This window comes from Hirundo rustica, chromosome 6 (assembly GCF_015227805.2).
Source record: "Hirundo rustica isolate bHirRus1 chromosome 6, bHirRus1.pri.v3, whole genome shotgun sequence".
Taxonomy (NCBI): Eukaryota; Metazoa; Chordata; class Aves; order Passeriformes; family Hirundinidae; genus Hirundo; species Hirundo rustica.
The window spans coordinates 12,564,090-12,583,981 of record NC_053455.1 but is presented as its reverse complement, the minus strand read 5'-3'; the positions used below and the strand labels follow the sequence as shown (position 1 = coordinate 12,583,981).

At 39.0% G+C, this 19,892-nt stretch overlaps 1 protein-coding gene across 3 annotated transcripts in view; it reads right to left on the bottom strand.

The window, feature by feature from the left end:
- Positions 1 to 251: 251 nt before the first annotated feature.
- SETD3 (SET domain containing 3, actin N3(tau)-histidine methyltransferase) overlaps positions 252 to 19,892 on the bottom strand; it is a 62,317-nt gene continuing 42,676 nt past the window's right edge. For 2 of the 3 annotated variants that reach the window (XM_040067091.1, XM_040067092.1), the window contains 7 exons: positions 15,279 to 15,337; positions 13,330 to 13,444; positions 8,991 to 9,065; positions 6,238 to 6,404; positions 5,520 to 5,605; positions 3,645 to 3,805; positions 252 to 3,040 (listed from right to left, as the gene is read on the bottom strand). In XM_040067091.1, coding sequence (XP_039923025.1) covers positions 2,597 to 3,040; positions 3,645 to 3,805; positions 5,520 to 5,605; positions 6,238 to 6,404; positions 8,991 to 9,065; positions 13,330 to 13,444; positions 15,279 to 15,337 — 1,107 coding nt within the window. In that variant the 3' untranslated portion in view covers positions 252 to 2,596. Of the gene's footprint in view, positions 3,041 to 3,644; positions 3,806 to 5,519; positions 5,606 to 6,237; positions 6,405 to 8,990; positions 9,066 to 12,131; positions 13,022 to 13,329; positions 13,445 to 15,278; positions 15,338 to 19,892 lie in introns of those variants that run through there. The other variant, XM_040067093.2, reaches the window with a different exon arrangement.

Here is a 19,892-nt window from a genome sequence, read left to right as displayed (position 1 = left end):
CTTTAGATAGCTAAACAGAAGCAAGATTTGGCATTTAGCCTGGGATTAGTGTGAACAGCCTCTTAACCAAACATTATGAAGAAAGTTAACTTTAAAATGCTTTGAAAGGTCTGTTTTCATGACAGATGGTAATAAGGGCTCATCAGTGCCAATTTTTTTTGTTTCCACCTCAGTTTTCAAAAGCTTAAGTTTTAGGTTAGTGCTTCTGAAGTAACCATTACATGCATAGAGGAAAAATGCAAATTACAAAATTAGATTACTCACTATTTTTATTGTGTGCAACATATTTTTCTAAATAACACTAACAGATGAAGAGTAAGAATTTGACCATGCACTCAGTAGAACACTTTCCCTTTCTTTCACTAGAATCCTTCTTTGTTTTTTCCCCAGCTATTTGTCCTTTAATCTTTATCTGCACACCTGGACAGATATTCCTCTCCCCACAGACCCCAAAAGATACAGCAGTCAGTAGCAAGTAGAGGTTTTGTTTGTATAATACACTCAACTAGTAAAAACATGGTAGAACTATATTTTATTCAAGAAAACCCACACACTCTGTCCTGTGGTGACCACAAGTTTTGCTAAGCCATAGATATGAGCAAATACTGGAACAAAATACAGTGTATCAGATTGAATCAAAGCATTTAAATTCTGAATTACAGTTATAATTTTCAGGGAAAGCTAGTTTCAGAATTGCATCATAGTATCTAATACAATGTTGTGCAATGAAAGTGGCAGAAACAGAAACGGAGTATTGGTCCTAATAAAAACCAAATTATAATGACTCTTGTATGACATTTAAATTGTCAAGACAACAATTTCATAACATTCTACCAAAGGCAGCATATAGTTACAAAAATACTGGTCCAGCATCTTGTTAGTGATGAAGCAATATCCAAGGTGCAATGGCAACACGCCATTCTTAGTGAAATATTTTTTAAAAAAACTATTTTTTCTATTTTCCCCACACTGATACTAGCTGAACACCAGAACTTCTATGACAACCTGAAAGTCACTACTTAAATGCGTATTGCACCAAAGATTGATGCAAAACCACATTTTCCAGGTTGCAGTATAAAAGCAGCAAAGTCTAATAAAACTATGAATGTGCCAAATGACATTTTACTGCAACTGATCTTAGATGAGCAGTTTGCAACCTCTATTGAGTTTTAAACAACTGTCCAAGCTTTCCATTCTATCCATTATCATGAACTTAAGGATACAAAAGTAAAAGACAAAGTCTTTATTATTGAGAACAGAATTAAACCGCTTTATACTCCTCTGAATTGATCCACAAAATAAAAATATTCTGCCCTCCTCTCCTCCTAATACACCCTGGTAATTTCAAAGTCAAGCCATGGAATTACCCTTGTTCCGATATTGCACAGTGCTAGGATTGTATTGTTTCCACCTAGAAGTTCAAACACGTACTACGACGGTGACCAAAACTGCTGGTGACAGTAGACCTGCTTAAGTTGTGGAGGTATTCCAAGAAATGTGCATTAGATGAAGACACAATCTAAATGGCAAAAACCACTGCAGACTTGGCTGTGGTTTGGACTTGGGCCAAAAATACCTGCTTGCCATTTCCTTTGAGGAAGCAGGATCAAGTAATATCTTAACCAAAAGATCAAGTTGAATAAGATCAGGTAACCATGTGACATTCAATGTTACATTCAACAACACAGAAATGAAGGAGTAGCAGACAAGAACATTATTAATATTTTTCTTTTAATAATGGTTTAGTCAAAAGTGTAGCTTTGAAAATCTCTAGCTCATTGTGAAAACCGGAAGAAGCTGGGAAGTGACCTCACTTTGATCAGTTTAAAGCTGTGGCTTGGCCTATCTGCTTTCAAAATCTCCAGTAGCTCTGCCAACCTTGGAAATAAAAACTACTGCCTGGAAATAAAAAGTAGTCAGCCTTTAAAAGTTTGTGAATGTTGTATTGTAGCAGCCTAACTCTGACTGAAGAAGAAAGATATTTTATATAGTAAACAAAAGACAAAGTAAACTGAAATATTCAGAGATCACTTTAAGCGTATACAATTTGGATTCTCATCGACATTTAAAACTACCAATCATAAGGTTGCCACCTTACCTTTTTCTGGACTGGCACACCTGATTTTAAACAGGTTTTCCTCCAGTCTCCCAAGTTTCTGATTCTCTCATTCAGTTTTCTGCTGCACTGCTCCCCTACCTTCATGCTGAATACCGAGTCAGTACTGCCTTCTGCTTTTCTTGGCAGGAGGCAGAGCAAGCTTTTAATTTCAGTAGTCAGAGTGACAGAACAACAAACGCACAGCAGATAGAAGAGCTTAATTCTTCCCCAGGAAGAAAATACATTTGGTTCAACAAAGGGCTGCAAAATCTTCCAAAGGCACCTCTTTCCCCAGTTTTTGCCTGAAAGCAAGATGGCAATCTTAATTGAAAAGGGATGCTAAATCTTTTAAATAACTTAAAAATTCATTTTTATATAAAGCAGCAAAACCATTTTTCTCTGCAGAAAGAGAAATGTTAACAAAGAAACACACCAACATAAATGCACTGTTGATAAACTTCAGCTAGTTTAATTTCACAAGAAAGCAAAATTTTAGGACTATTCTTTAACCTCATCAGTACTTTCTGAAGAAGATTCTTTGGCATCTTCAGTCCCTCTGTTGCTTTTCTCTTTACTAAGATTTTCACTTTCTGATTTGGTCCCGTTAAATAAAGAGTTTTCACCATTTACAAACCCATTCTCTGTGACTTCAGCATCAATGGCTTCATCAATCTTTAAGTCCCCTTGCTCTTCCACATCTTCTAGGTTTCTCAAGACAATAGGAAGCCTAGAGTCTGCCACAGTGTTCTCCAACAAGGCAATATGGCCCTTGTCATACTTTGGAAGCGGAGCTCCATCTGCCATTTGTTTGGTATAATACTCTCTGCTGGCAGCCGCGCTCTTCACTGCCTTCTCCAGGATCTCTTTTTCACCTAAGCGCAATTTGATGGCCATTATCGCATGTGGAGTGAGGTCATGAGTCTCCAGGAAGGACTTATCGACCTGTTAGAAAAGAAAAAGCAAGCCTGCTGCTAACACCCAACACAATAGAACAGCCCCTCTCATCATCTCTTTCTCTGAGCAGGAAGTGACACCAGGCTCTCCAGGCGGAGCCAAATGGACATGAAGGGGGTCTACAAGTGAAATTTGTCATGAAATCATAAAAAGCCCAAAATTTCTGCACATAAATCAGTCTGAATGACAGGCAAAGTCAGGCTAGTTCACAAGTACATGCAGCATGTAGATTCACTTATACATTTGCAATAGGAGCAAGTTTCTTTGCAGTCTGGAGAATGCAACTAATAGACAACAAGTTGAAACTGATTCCTCATCTTATTTGCAGAGAAAAAAGCGGGTAGTCTCTGCTTGGAGAATCAAAGGAAAAATATATTAATAAAATTACATTAACAAAATTTTTTTTTTTGCAACCTTATTTGATTCTCCTTAGATAATGCAAAACTGTTTCTGCACTTAAAAAGTACAGAATGAATTATGTACTAACATTCAGATGGAAGTTTGCAAAGACAAGGTGGAGGACAAAGTATCTTTTCTACAATCACAATACACAGAAGAATTCAGACATTTAAATTACACATGATAATTTTACCTCCACAGTTGTTTTATAGGTTTTCAAAAGAAGGGATGCTCTGGCTTCCAGGAATGTCCAAAGTTTAACTTCATTGTCCCAGCTAACAGGAAAGTCAGAGTTCCCCAGAGTGAAGATTTTGCCAATCGCATGCTCACCTATCAAATGCTCCTTCAGCTCTTCTGCAATAAGTATAAAACCAATCTGTTAAAAAACAATCTCATCATTCACTTTGTCAGCTGACAAACCACAGAAAGATTTATTTTCAATCGTATATCTTTGAGCAGCTAACAAAAAATAACTCTCTCCTCAAATAAGAATTATCAGCTATGCCGCTTTTTTCTAGGATTTGTCTCCAAGAGACAACTGGAAGTCTTGAGGTCAGCAGAAAATGGGCCTTCTCTCCACTTGGAAATAAAGACACTTTAGATATCACAGCCTCTCATACACAGCATAGATCTGTGCCAGTGAAACAGAATGTTTTGCAAAATCATTCATAAATGAAAGTGAGTAAATTTGTAAAAAGTTCAATGAACTTTTTGAGAATAAAAGGAACAGGCCAAAGAGTATACAAATAGCAATGGAATTCTTTTTCCTGTTGTTTTGGTAATCTTTTTCAGTAGCAGAAACTTCCTACAGGTGGTCAGAAAAGACAACCATCAAAACTCAAGAGCAGAAAATATTTAATCAGCTCCTTGATATCACCTAAATTTCATTAAACTTCTAATTAATAAATTTGACTACTGCAAAGCAGTTATCACAAACTTCACCAAGAACTTGCATGTAGTTTCTCCATAAACAGTTTTCTTAAACAGTATTTGAGACATACAAATAAACCGAGCACATTCATATACCAGAGAAATACAATTTCTCAATTTTCCTCTCCAAGCCAAAATTCACTCCCTCATCAGCATCCTAAAATTTCCTTCCATTGAATTTACTTCCCAGAAGTATCAGGCAATTGGGATAGATGGATGTTGTAGGTTCCTTTCAACTGAACTTTTCTGGTATATTCTAATTTCTTAGAATGTTCTAAAAGATGGATTACAGGAATTACTAAGTTACATTGTTTTTATTGAAGAAAGCAAATAGACCCCATGCAAAAACTCAGCTACTTCAGTATTCCTGTTGGCACAAAAAAATCCACATCATCTGCACAGTATTCCTAACTGCAAGGGAGTGCTCTCACTGTCATGACAAAATGTCACATCCATAACCTTCAAAACGGCATCTAACCAGCAAGGAGCTATTATGAGCATTTAATGAGAAGTTTCACATGCGCAAATGAGGTGAATATTTATTAAATATACACATATTTTGCCCCACAAATAGAAGTAACAGAAGAGAAACAGTCTGCAAATACAGAAATTTATTTTAGATTACCAGTTACCAAAATATCGAATATTTAATTACAAATTACTAAAATATTGAAAATACTCAACTTTAAAATGTCTCTTCCATATTTCCTTTACAGTACAGACTATTCCAATTTCATGCTTAAATGATTCCAGTGGTGATGGCTAAAATGCTGTGATTTTAAGCACGTAAACCCCTAGGTCTTGCATGATCTTGTTCTGCAAACTATTTTGAAACCTAAGAATTAGAGATCAAACTCCAAAGCTCACTCATTCACAAGAGTCTGGGAGATAAAAAGAAATAAAAAATTGTATCATCTCAGGCTTTTAGAGTTACTGAAATATTCCCTCAAATGACATGGCCAAAGATTGGTAGCTTATAGATTCCTTTTTAACCTAAAACTCCCTCAACTTTTCTGATCTTCTATCTTAATGTTTTATATAAATGTCTATCACATTCCTACATTAACAAAAAAAACCCAATCAAAAATCCTCACAACAAGACAAACATAAATTAGGTTATCTTCATAAAATATCCTACCTTCACTCATACAAAACACTCGAAGGAAAGCCAAAAGCTGGGCAGAGATTGCAGGCTCAGTGGAGTGCAAGGCAAAAACACTCGAACTAATAAAAGAATAAACCAAACAACAGTAAATACAAGTCCAATTGTCATATCATTGAACTTATTTCAACACAGAAGACCATAAAATATCCAACAAATGTACTGCTACAAAAGTAACTTAGGTAATATTAGCTCAAACTTAAAAGCTTCCCTAACCTGTATCTGAAAAGAATGATTATCTCTACCATTTTACACTTAAAACTTTTTATACAGGTTTCATAATAAATTAATGAAAATACAATGTTTCATGTCTGCTGCTCCTAATAGTACCCTCTGGACTGAAATGACTAAAGGAAAATGCTGTGATTCACATCCTGAGCATTGTAGTATGTCTGTAAGGGATAGGAAAGAAAGTAAAACCACAGATTACTCCAAATTAATCAAATTAATCCTTGCTCTGTTTTTGTTCAAATGGTTATTAAAGCAAAGGCACTTTTTTTTTTCCTTATATATGTTTCAAATTAGATGATAACATAGCTCAGAGAACTTCTATAAATATTATTACAATAACTTTAATTTGCTATACAAACAGGAGAAATATTACACCTTAGAAAATGATCACAAAAGAGCCTCTTCTGGGCACTATATACTTTGGAAATGTTTTTAAAAACCCATGGCATTGTGTTTTACTTACGTTGGGATACCAGCACGAGCTAAGACCTCTGCCTTCATAGCATACAGCCTGTCACTTTTACTCACGCCAAGCTTTATTTTCACTCTGTCATGTGAATTATTATCAAAGAAAAAACCACTGTGGATCACAAATTCAGCGTTTGACCGAGTGCCATAAAAAATGTAAATCTAGAAGGATGAAAAGAGAAGTGAAGGGACGGGAAAAAAGCTTAAGATCAGCTCACAAAACTGACATAATTTGAAAGTTATTTTCTAAAAGAGTTACTATTCTGAATACAAGGTATATTTGGTTATATGAAGACACATGCTTTGTTTTCTGGTATTGACTCAAATGCTGCATATAATGTGGCAATTACACTTTAGAGGTAGATGCAAATCTATCCATGTAACAGAGACTTTGAAAGGCAAGAAGAAATTCTTATTCTGTATTGTAAAATAAAAATGTTCTGGTTTCTCACACTGTCATGAAGTACCAGCATAGGGAAATAAGCTTTCAAAGGCTTATAAAAAGCCTAAATGGTGTTTCTGGAGTCATTTTCCCCAACCAAATGTCCACTCAAAACTACAGTGCTGATAGATCAACTTTGCTTTCATTTAAATGTTACCCTAAGATATGGATATACCACAGTACATCATACAGAGAGATCTGAGCTGTGTTCAGCCAGTATTTATTTTTGCTTTACTCTGAACTCTTTTCTATACAGTATATAGTTACTTTAATTCACATTTAAAAATAAGTTCCTAAATATAACCTACAGAATGTATTTAACTCTGGGCTAGGCGGTATGAAATTCATGGGACTAGAGGTCAGAGTAGCAATTGTATTCTCCCACATCAAGAAGATATTTTCCCATTTGTGTTTGATAACAGAATTGTCAATCAGAAAAAAAAGTCCCAGCAGTTAAGATGCCTGCAAGCTTCCATTCCCCTCTAGCTGACAGAGAAAGACACAGCGCTCTCTAAAGGGCTCAGTAACAGCAATGATGCCATTTACTTTCTCTGTTTTCAATTTTGTATTAGAACTATTTATCCTAAGCACTAAATGCTTAATATGATATTGAATTATAGTAAATATTATACCGTAATACACTCATATGATGAACATGTGACCTGCCTAGGTATATCAAGGCAGTGGGTAAGGAGAGAGTTGCTCACCCTCTCAAGTTTTAAAACTACTGTGATACATCTCAGACTAGAAGTCACATATCACATACACATTATACAGTATGCTTTTACACCCCAAGACTGTTTTACAAAAAATCCAATTAAACAGAGCGAGAATTGCTTTATTTCAGGACAGTGTTTGACAGATTCTGCGGACTTCTGCTGCCAAACATTTTTAGTAGTAAAAGCATGGATCATACACTCTTCCTGCTGAAACTGTAAGAAATAACATCTGCATGGTATATTAAAGGACTGAAGCATTACATAATTACAGTGCTTTAAAGGTGTCACTAACAGTTAAAGTTCGCACAGAAATTAAAAAAAACCCTGATAAATAGCAGACAAAGTGAAACTACTAAAATAAAATTGAAATATAGGAACCTTTTAAAATTGAAATGGAGACGGCAGCCAGAACAGCTATATGACACATCCATTGCCAGCTGTGGAAAATTATAAATTGGATCACTTCTGGAAAAACTGTGGACCCCTTTTAACTCATCACACCACAATTGGAAAAAACAGAAAATATTTGACTACCATAACAAATTCTGAGACCAAAAATATACAATCACTGTAAACCCCAGCATAGCAATGAGGATAACTATACTTCTGGAAAGATGTATTCAAAAAAGAAAAATATCCAGACACTCCTTTGTTAAAAAAAAGATAACAGTATGTAAGAAAAATTAAAATCAAAATATTATAAATTGTAAGACTGGCAGAATAATACAGTAAAAGTAATAACTCAGAGGCTAAGTTACAAAACATTTCAGGATGTTTCATAGACAAAGGCTTTGTCTGGCCATGCTGACTGCACAGGCTGTAGTCAGAGGAGGAGTGCTGCTCCACCTGAGGGTTTAGGCTGGCTGCTGGCACAGCACAGCGCCTACACTCCTGGAACCACTGTCGTCAATGCATCACTACTTTGGACACTCAGTTTTGTTTTTGAGCAGTTCTGATCAAAATACTGGATTCTGAATTGTCCCATGCATCTTTGCAAGATTGTCCTGCTGTCTCAGGATGAAAATGCATGCATGCCTGTGTGAAAGGAACAGAGTATGCTCTTAGGTCCTTTCTCATCTCCACTAAGTGTTGCAATGACAACAGCATGGATTAAAATGACTGGCAACTGTACTGCATTTCACCTCTTTTAAATGAATGAAGGCTAACAAGAAACATTAGCCAACAAACACCATCGTTAAAAAAGACTCTACAATCCACAATTGAGGACAAATCTAAAAAATATTTATCTTTGGTCCTTTGGATATGGCCTTTTACTAAGCTCTTCCAGGATACCAAACTTGGTGGCTACATATGTTCATTCACCAATGATTAAAAATTTCAACGAGTTCTATAAAATATGAAGAATAAAACTCTTCTAGTCGGGGTCTACCAAGTGATAGAAAATATTCTGAAAAATGTATATGTATTTAGTTTGGTAGCATTTTTACAAAATTAGCTTAGCATAATAAAATTCAAATATAGCAGGGTTTAATCCACACCACTACTTTATTAAAATTTTCTAGGGAGTCACCAAGTGTCCACAGAACTTAATGAAACAACAATAGTGGAGACAACTCTTCACACTACCTGTTCTCCAGCCTTGAAATCTTGAAGTGCTACACATTCACACCGGTCATCTTCCAAATTGTAGCCTGTAGTGATCTACCCAGGAAAAGAGTGACAAAAAGCACCTTTAGCATTTTATATTTCTCTCTCCCACCACTGACAAATTTTCCTATTGGAAATACATGTTAACAATAGGAATTGCACACGTTTCTTTCTCAGCATAACAGAATATAGCTGGTAGTGATTGTTTTACGATTCCTGAGCAATCTATTTTTTAAAAAATTCTCTGCAATAAAGAAATCTAATGGAGGAAAGAACCTACCTGAAGTGAACAGAAGGCTCTGAGGAAAGTACCCTCCACAGAGCACAGACAAAGTACCATGCTAAAGCTGGCAGCTTGTTATAAAGTTCTGGAGCTTTCAGTCACTCCCATGAGGCCCAAGGGAGCAAGGCACTGACAGCTCTATATGCTGTGCTTTATCCTTCAACTGCCAACACATTTTTGATCTCTCAATGAAAAAGGATTAGATAACTGTGGATCTTCAGGGGATACAATCTTCAGAGAATTATAATTTACTTGAAAATAATCCCTTTATCTAAAAGTTAAGTAATACTCTTAAAATGCTAAAAGGATTTTTGTGATGGTAGCTGGCAATGGAAGAGGATAAACTCTCTTGACAAACCTGTACTTCCCCAAAAACAATTACTAAACTGTAAATGGGTCACACTAACAAGTAAAGCTATCCTAAAAATGTAGTATTTTTATAAAGTGACAAACTGCATGTTCTTGAATAGTAGGACCAGAGATGCAGGCACAGGATGGAACATAAGCTGCTGAAAAATCAGAAAGCAAGGTTTACAGTAGGTAGTCTGAGTTCAGTACTGACAGAAGTAACTTGTGGAAAAATATGCTCTAAGCCTGGGGAAAAACCTAGAAGAAGCCAAAGATTCTCTCTCAGCCTTCGAAAATGAAAACATACTTTTTTGTAAGCGACATGAGTTGCGGTATACCCTGATTTCCAACTTGGATGCAGCTCGTCCAAAGACAGAACTCCTCAGATTATTTCAAAAGCTTGGTTGATGGCTTACACATTAATAGTTTTGCACTGCTTGCATCATTAAATGTGCATTTGTCAGCCAAAACAGTGCTTTCAAATGGAGCAAATCCAAAACGTCAGCCCCAAGCACGGGCAGCCTGGCCCTGCAGACACTTGCAAAAGCCTCCCTGCGTGGATGCCTCACTGCAGGTCTACTTAACGGGTTTGTGGCATGTGGAGATGAGTAAAGAACATGAGAGTCATGCAGTACAGCCTACTGAGAAACACAGGCTGCAGCACTTGAACACAGACATTCCTCTGCATTCTTTAATTTGGATCACACCATTTTCATTAACAGCTTCGGTTTAGAAAGTTATCCTACCCTGAATTGCAGGTTACAAATGCTAGAGGATGACAAATCTACCTTCCTACTTCAAGTACAGTCATCTTATGAAAAAACTGTACCTTCCATCCAAAAAAAGAAACTCTTGACCTGTCCTGAAATTTTCTTAGTGTGTGTAAACTCAGTGAAATAGTTCTGAATGTGAAAAGTCCACTCCAATCCCTTGAAATTCTGGTGGAACAGAAGGCTTTCACAGACTGGAGAAATTCAAATATTCTAAGAGGAGGACTTTGTCAGTTTAAACATGCCTCACTGGAGTACCGATCTTTCTTTTAAATTTTTATTTTTGCTTTAAAAAAAACACAACAGAGCAACACACAAACCCCAGTAGCACTTCTGGTAGACTTTTCTATAAAGCATAATGGAGTGCTAGACTCCTATTTCCTCTTTCTTTTAATAGCAGTCACGTAAGAGAATTAACAGGGTGTTTACTTCTCTTCCCACATGATAGCTGACAAATTGCATCCCTTCAGTTTTATTTTTGAAGCAGACTGATACATGAATTTCAAGTTGTGTATAAAGCATGCAATACTCTGCTTGGTCAGTGATTAAGAATGGACCCAGCCCAACAGGCAGAACATAGCTTATTCAAAGCTCTGTCAGAACTGGTAATCAACCTCTGACTGTCAAAATACAATCCCACTAAAGAATAACAATGAGAAATGCAAGAAGACAACCATTTTGAAATAGTTCTTAGATGCAGGTTGATCTAATTAATAGTGTCAGAAGCAAGAAAAAGCTGGATGGACCTAGCTCCAGTTAAAATCCAAAGAGCATTTTATTATCTAGCTCATGGAAGGGGGCCCTATGGAATAAAGCAAGAACAGGGATATATGTGGTAGTTGATTGACCTGAGAAGTATTTCAGCACTACATTTGGAATAAACTAGAAATTTTAAACTAGGGGTGCATTCAATGTCATTTTTTGTTTCTTACTTTCCTTCAATGAAAAACAGTTCCCTTAAAGTATTTTAAAGGGACTGTGCTATGATTAGAGCAGAGCCCACTCTCACCTCACTACAATAATATAAATACAGGCAGCTTATAGTTATCTTAGCAGTCACCCCGCCTCCCCATTTCTAATAGTACAAGGTAACTAGCATACAACAGAAATAGCTTTAGTAGCTTTCCTTAGCCCATTACCAATATTACAGTTTTCTCTCCTTCCTGAATTTATAGCTATTTAAATTATTTTCTGTGGAAATATGAAATAAATGGTGGAAATTTTTACATATATGCAAAATATTTAAGTTCAACACAATCCCCCTTGCCCTTTAGGATATACTTCAGCATTTAAAAAAAAAAAAAAAAAGCTTCCAATCCTGATATACTACTGCATTAGGAGGTTTGGCTCCAGAGGTTGGCTCCATATCAAACCCATCGTTAAACAGCATAATAAAAATTAAAAAGTACTTTATCAATTTAAATAGAAGTTTGAACAAGTAAAACAACATAAATAGCTGCTCTTTAAATATATGCTACTTAAATTTTCCCTCACAGAACTTTGACTCTTACTCTTTACTCAAATCCCAACTTTGAAGGCATTCATTAAGAGTTGTCTAATGAATACAGACAAGTCTCTGCAAAAGCATCTGAAAGAGATGCCCAGCAGGAAAAAGGTACAGGAAGTACTGACGCTTGCAGCTATGACTTATATTACAAAAAACACACATTTATGAATTTTAAGCAATTTTCTTTATACTGAAGACTCTCATATGAACTTTATTGCTAAATCAAAGCTGTGAGATTGCACAACAAATAGGCAAAGGCAAGAATCACTGTTAAAGAACAACATGTAATCACCTTGCAATAAGGAAAGATAAATAAATAATAAACCCCAAACACTTGCAACTTCGTAGCCTAGCCTACCGAGCTGTAATTGATACAGTCATAGTAACACTAAATTAGCTAAATGTCAAGTGAAAAACAACTTGCTTTACAGTTGGTTCATTTAAAACAGATGTTATTCATATCAACAGCACTAACACATACTGCTGTCCTAACACTCAGGTCAACCCCCCCCACAAAAGAACCAGATCACTTGAATAGTACGGTCATACCCAGTGTTTACAAGAAATAATATCTACTGGAAACACATGTAGGGGGAATGACTTTTGAAGCTTACATGATGCATGACTAAATAACATTGATAAACCAGCCTCTCTGGGTTTCCATTTCCTCACCTCAGCATTAACTAGTCTGCTAATGAAATCAGGAACCATCCCCTGAACTAGTGCACGTAAGCCAAAATGTCAGCAGGTCTGACTCTCTATATACATATGTCACCTTTTAAATGTTTAATATGCCCTAAAGTAGTATTTTTGCATTTTGGTTTTTTTTTTTTTTTTATGTAGTAACAGATGTACTGTTTTTGTTGAACTAGGCTTTGTTCTTGTTGTTGCTGTCTCTGTAACAGGACTCTTTGGGCACGGTTAGGAGAGCAGGCAGTATTTCTTAGTTGCAAATCTCTAACCGCTTTCCCTAGTGGTAGCTACAAGAGGCAACCTCCATCAGTGCCTGCTTTCTGTTCTCAGAACAAATCTGTCTGGTACTGTGCATCTTTTCCAGCCCACCAGAAACAAAGTTCCACGTCAGGAGACAAATCAGACCTGTCTGGACAAAATAGTTCAAGTAAATGAAAGCTTTTTAAAGTACGTTATATGTGCTAACTTTATACAAGTATCAAATCGCTCGTAAAGTTTTCTCTAGATGAAGAAAGCTCTCCCTGAAAAGCTATCATAAGAAATTTGAGAAACTGACAAACATTTCTTTCATATGTTAGGTCTTTAGGATCTCCTGGGAAGATAACATACCTGTGTTAAGAAGCATAAAGGAAAGTGTTACTAAACTGCTGTATAAGCAGTTGAAAGGCTTAATACTTAAACCCTAAAGTCTTTCAACAACACTGAAGAAATCCTTACCAGTCCATTAGTATGATTACACATGTCCCACAAAGGTATTAGAGCCAGTGTAACTCTGGAACCATCTTCTGTTGGAATCTGGTTCTGCCGTGTCATAACAGAGGAAACTGCCCATCTGCAAAAGTTAAAAACATGAGATGGTCAAATTTCAAAGCATTAAAATACGACTGGTCACAGTCCCACCTGAAGCAATAGTTTAGACTGGGAGTTTCCAAACTTAGTTTCCTTCAAGATCACACTGACTGTGGGAACAGTAGAAGGCACTATCACTTGCAGGAGAAGCAGTAGCTTGCAAGACATGCACACAGCACAAACACCAAACCAGGATTGTGATCCCTCTTCTGTTTGCAAGAGAATCTTCACACCTTCCATTGGCTTCATTCCTCAACCAGGATCCACTCCCTGTGTGAGCTTCTGCTCCCCAGCCCTTCGCTGTGTACATACCTCACACTACACATCCCAAACCCAGGGTCACCTGCTCCTGCAGGTTCTCCTGCTGGGCAGCAGGAGCTCTCACCTAGTGCAGACACTTGTAACAGCCAGGACGTGTTTTCTCCCCTCACTCTCCAAAAAGCTTATGTACTGCATGAACTGGAAACCAGTGCAACCACCTGACACATGCATGACCTTTTGGTAAGCGTTTCTCTTCAATTTGCAAGCTTTTGGCTTAGGTCAGTATTGCTAAATTTTCTGCTTAATAGATTTGAGAGGAAAAAAAAAACCCACAACACTCCAAACAGATACCCAGGTAAAAACCATGAAGAGAGTATTACATAGTTCTTTAGCACAAGGATGTCATTCAAAACCCTTCTAAGTCAGGTTAAGTAAACAAAATGAAAGCTACCTTTTTAAACATAAAAATCTTTAGAAAACTTAGAATTTCAGTATTTTCTAGAATTTAATTTATTTTATACTTGACAAAAATTAATATTAAACACCAGTGGAAAAAATAATCTTAGTTTCACCATGTTCTGGCCTTAATACATGTATGTGTAGTGGGGTTTTTTGAGGTAAAAAAACATGTCACCAGGAGAAGGTCAAAATAATTTTAATTCCCCCAGACTCCACTACTAATGTGTACTTTACAGAATTTGACTTCCTGAAGGATTTCTTCAGAAGGACTAGACTGCTGAGAAAGACACTGGCAAATTGAAATCTACCTGATTTCTAAAATGAAAGTTAAATTGTGGATAATTCTGATATACAAACACTGCTTGAAACACAATAACAATATGCTTTTTGTCAATTGTTGTAATTTGTCTGTAAAATTTTAGACCACTTCTCATGTAAGTTGGTGTGTTTCTCAGCGACCCTTTCAGTGAAGGAGGTATGCTTTGGAAATCCCACTTTCATAGCCTTACTCACACGTACATCTGGGTTAAAAAATCCCTCATGAATGCTTTTAATTCATGCTATTTTAATCATTTAACAGAATTAAAGCTCTCATTATCTTAATTATTATTCTTTTTATCTTAGTTCTGTCACCCCTTATAGCACCTCCAAGTGACACTCATGCTTCATGTGTACAACCTCCATTCTCCAGCTCTCCTGCTCAACAGCAGCAGCTCTAGATATTAACTTTTGCTATTTGCTGGTAAAATCTTTCATAAAAAAGGAAAGAAATTTTAAAAATTTCCCCAAACCCTAAAACTCCTGCCACATCAACTGAATTATTTTCTTAAGAAACAAGGAATAACATTAGTAATCTATGTGTGCCAGTTGGCTAAACTAACTGCTTATAATGAATGACTATTCCTTTGTAACAATTAAAATCTGCATATTTATTTCACTTTCTTCTTCATTAAGAAAGTGTATTACTATCAAATCCTACAATTAGCGTTTCGGTAACAATAGGGCTTTCCCACCAATAAAGAATTCCAGGGCCCCATAGTTTACCATAGTAAAACCAGAAAAGAAACAAAGCAAAAATAATTAAAAGACAGACCAACCTGTAGTCATCATAGGTGAAAGAATCCTTTAAGGGCAGTTTGCTGGCATTAGGATGGGTCTGCAAAATGTAAGTTGCACAAAAAGGTGAAAAGAGGAAGAAAAGAGAAATCAGAAATCAGTCAGCAGAATTTCATTATTTAGCTGCCTAACAGATCCTAACAAGAGCCAAATGAAGCAGGAGGCGTCCAGCCGCGCTACAGAGGGATCATCATGCTATTATGCTCTCATACATCACTGTCAACTTAATTTGTTGTGCCCAGCAGCCGCCATAAATCTGTTTCTTCATATTTCAAGACTGGAACCCACAGACATTGTACAAAAATAAAAAAAAAAAATTAAGGTGGACTGAGTATGGGAAGGTAAAACACAATCCAGCCCTCAATACACAGCGGGGGAAAGAAATCAGACAATAAGTGTACATTAGCTTTCACCAACTTCCACATTTTCCTCTCTGTGATGTCAGTGAGGTATTCCACAAATGCAAGGAATATCATACAAGATTTTCAATTCTTCCTTGATACCTGTAACAGTGTTATTAAGTAAAAGTTGCACTACACCTCTGAAACAAAAGCAGATTAAAATATTTAAATAGCTTTGGTGACAAACACTGATTAGGCAGTATCTACATTAACCCATCTACACACACTCCAATCTAAAAGTGGAGCCGTGTCATTTGAGAATGCTTACCGCAGTTCTCATTAACGAGCAAACATTTAATTTCTAAAAGCTTTAAGAAGCTCTGATACCCGTTATTTTTCTGATTAACTAACTTATTTAAAGTCTCAAAAAATACAGGTAGCTTTAAGCCACATTCACACATTTTCTTTAGAACTTTGTTCCAATTCACAAATGGAAAGCCATAGTGGTATAAATTTTAATCTTCAGGTTCAATTAGGTCTCTGAGACGAATGGAAGCAAATGATCAAACGGTTATTTCAGAAGATACAAATGATTTTTTGCATAGCTCTATCTTTGCGATGCTTTTAATGCATGAAGCTCCATGTAGTACGCAGTTTTTTACTCTTGATGCATTAGCATCACAAGTGCGTGGTAATTTATCATTTCTCACTGTAATGTACTTGCTGGCACTGTGTGCAGGACAGTAGGGGATGAGGTAAAAGTGGCTCAAACCGTAAATCAATTAGAAAACAAAAGCTTGTGCTCAGCGCGCAATTTTAGGCAAATTATACATTACAAAAGACTGCCAATTGGGTGTGAGGTCCCAGGTGGCTGCTCTCCCTCAGCCCCTCCGGTTAACCCTTCCGACGGGCTTTCTCCGGAACACGACTGGAGTTAACAATTAACAATTCCAGGGGCTTCTGGCCCTCCCCTTACTTTTTTTTTTTTTTTTTTTTAGCACTCTACGTTTCCGTATGATTTTCACTCACATCGATGGCACGGTCATTGCATAACAAATCCTTTCGAATTTAATTGTAGCTACACATGGTACAGTTGTTTCTTCTCACAAAAAGCATTCAGCACAAACCCAGGACCGAGACACGAACCAAGACATTTCAAGAGGCACCTTCGCTGCCGGACGGTCCAGACCCGAGGCTAGAAACGAACGCAGAAACTCAGCCTGCAGCCGGAATTATCACAAACAAAAACTTCCCTACAGTTTTCATTTACGACGATCTAATTTCAACTTTTATTGCTCGCGTTATTAACGTATTTTGCAGCACCTTGATAAATTAACCAGGGAAAGACAGCACCGACACTGCGAGTATCAGCCTCTCCGTTTCCCTTTACAGCACGACAGCGTTTCCCTCGGCCCGTGGCGATGGAGCCGCGGCTCCCCGTGAGCCCCAGGTTTACAGCCGGCATTCCGCAAGCAGCCCCGGGAGCCCGCGGGTGCCGCTGCCCGCGGCCCCGGCCCGCGCCCGGCCGCTCGGCCCCGCTCCAGCCCCGCGCCCGCAGCGCCCCGGGCCGGGCCCTCACAGCGCCGGCCGCGCGGGCCGGCACTGCCCCCTGCCGGCGGCGCCGCGCACTGCAGCGCTCCGCTCCGCGCTCCCGCCGCCCGGCCCGCGGGGCACGGCACCGAACCGAGCGGCCCCGACCCCGAACCGCGCGGCCCGCGGGGCACGGCACCGAACCGAGCGGCCCCGACCCCGAACCGCGCGGCCCGCGGGGCACGGCACCGAACCGAGCGGCCCCGACCCCGAACCGCGCGGCCCGCGGGGCACGGCACCGAACCGAGCGGCCCCGACCCCGAACCGCGCGGCCCGCGGGGCACGGCACCGAACCGAGCGGCCCCGACCCCGAACCGCCCGGCCCGCGGGGCACGGCACCGAACCGAGCGGCCCCGACCCCGAACCGCCCGGCCCGCGGGGCACGGCACCGAACCGAGCGGCCCCGACCCCGAACCGCCCGGCCCGCGGGGCACGGCACCGAACCGAGCGGCCCCGACCCCGAACCGCGCGGCCCGCGGGGCACGGCACCGAACCGAGCGGCCCCGACCCCGAACCGCGCGGCCCGCGGGGCACGGCACCGAACCGAGCGGCCGCGGCACGGCCGAAGCCCGCGCCGCACAGCGCACCTGCAGCGGGAGCGAGCACCCCCGGGCGAGAGGCGTCCGACCCGCTCATGGCAGGAGAAAGAACACCTGGGAACGCAAACACCCCTGACTGTCCCCTCTGCTCTCTCCTGCTTTCCTCCTGCCCCTCCAACAGCAGCTCGCAGCGGAACGCGCTGGTCTTCCAAGGGTAAGAACGACCATGGTCATAATGCACTGGAAGTGAAAAGGCATTGCAGACGCTGCGGGGGCTCAACAGCCAAAAAGCGACTGCTACGGCCCTTGTGTCCAGTTCCAACCCACACCCCATTCCGGGAGCACCAAACTACAGCCTCAACACGAACTTGGAGCAAATAACCACAGGGTGCAAGATATATACACGTTGTCATTGTCCCCGCTGTAGGAAACATGGAACAGAGCCCCCTGTAACAGCCAAGCCGAACACCCAACCCATGGGACCAATCCTGGATGCCAACAAATAGTCTGTCACCCTCCCCGTCTGTAAATCTGTGAAACTTCGGGAGTGCCCCTATGTGGACACCATCCAGGTGTAATTCACATAAAACCACTAGTAAACTACAATAAATGACAAAATATATGGTCTTAAAATATACAGGGCAGAATAAAATCCCAGCACATGTAATTACCATATTTATAACATTCCGTGGTACAATATTCTAGTAGCTCTTTTAAAGTTAAGATACGTCAGCATATTTGATCAGGTTAGATTTCTGATTTGGTCTATTTTACTGTGCAACTTAAAAACCCTATAGATTACAAGAATCTGAAGACACACAAAAAAGAACAATATTCTGATTAAGAACTTGATTTAGTATGCAGCTTCTCTTTATAGTCCCTTGGTAAAAATGAAATCTCCCTAACAAACACTTAATAAAACCTGTCAATATATCTAGAAAGAAAAATGACACAAATGCATTAAGTATTAAATACCCTTGAAAAAAGTCACATATTCCATGAATTTTTGATGTACTATCTTGACATTAATGTAAAACCTTGATATTTATAATTGACAGATATTTAATAAAGTATAGAAGATGACTGCTGCATAGCATGCAAATTGCTCAGACTGCTCAAAAAAGATACAGACATATTTAAACTAAACAAACACTTAATACGTAAAAAAAAAAAAAATCAGATGGAGCTTTTACAGGTTCATGAAGATAGGTCTCTACAGATTAACTTTCAAATGTGACATTATCCACTACATGAACCCTAATTCTAACTTACCAGGTCTCTATGAAGTAGTTTCAGAAAGTTGGGAGGGGAAGCTTTAAATAAAAAATGGAACATGAAAATGTGAATATATTCATTTAGATGCAGGTCCTGACATTCTACTGAAAGAGTTATTATAAAGAACAAATACCATCTATTTTGCTACCCTTTCTGTGAAAATATTGTTAGAGCTGGCAATCAGGGTGATGACCACTGCAAAAACAAATAGTGGCATGCTGAATTTCATTTTCCTCCTGATGCTGCTATTCCTAAAAAAAAAAAAAAAAAAAGGCTTTTTCCCCTTCAGTGTTCCAAGCCTTCTTTGAGACATTTGGAGGATATCTCAAAATAACCAGAAATATTAAAAAGTAACAGTGATTGCTGCCAGATTGTCTGCAGCCACTGTGGAAAGAGACAGACTGTTATTCTAGTCACCTAAAACACTATCAGACTAGAAGCCAGTTACTCAGTATGGCAATCAGAGGAAGGGGGGTGGGGGGAAGAAAAAAAAAAAGGGGGGGGGGGAAGGAAACTTCCAAACATTTTTTCTCTTTCTGTGAAGCAATAATATCCAGGGGTTCACACCTCACGTTTAATGCCTCACAAACAAGCAACACTGCTGACGTACCACAGGGGCCTCTGGGTTATTAATTTCTCCATCACACTTTTAGACAGACATCACAAGGTAATGATTCTCAAGTTCCAAAAAGTAGATGCTAAAGTACTCCCACTTTGAGGGCTTGTTTCGTTTGAATGGCATGAAGTGGAGAATAGGTGGGTGCCCTTCCAGCTAAGAAGCCATCACAACCTTCACTCTGCTTTCCAGCCTAGGGGCATTCACCTCCTGTCAGAATGGCCAGACTTCTGA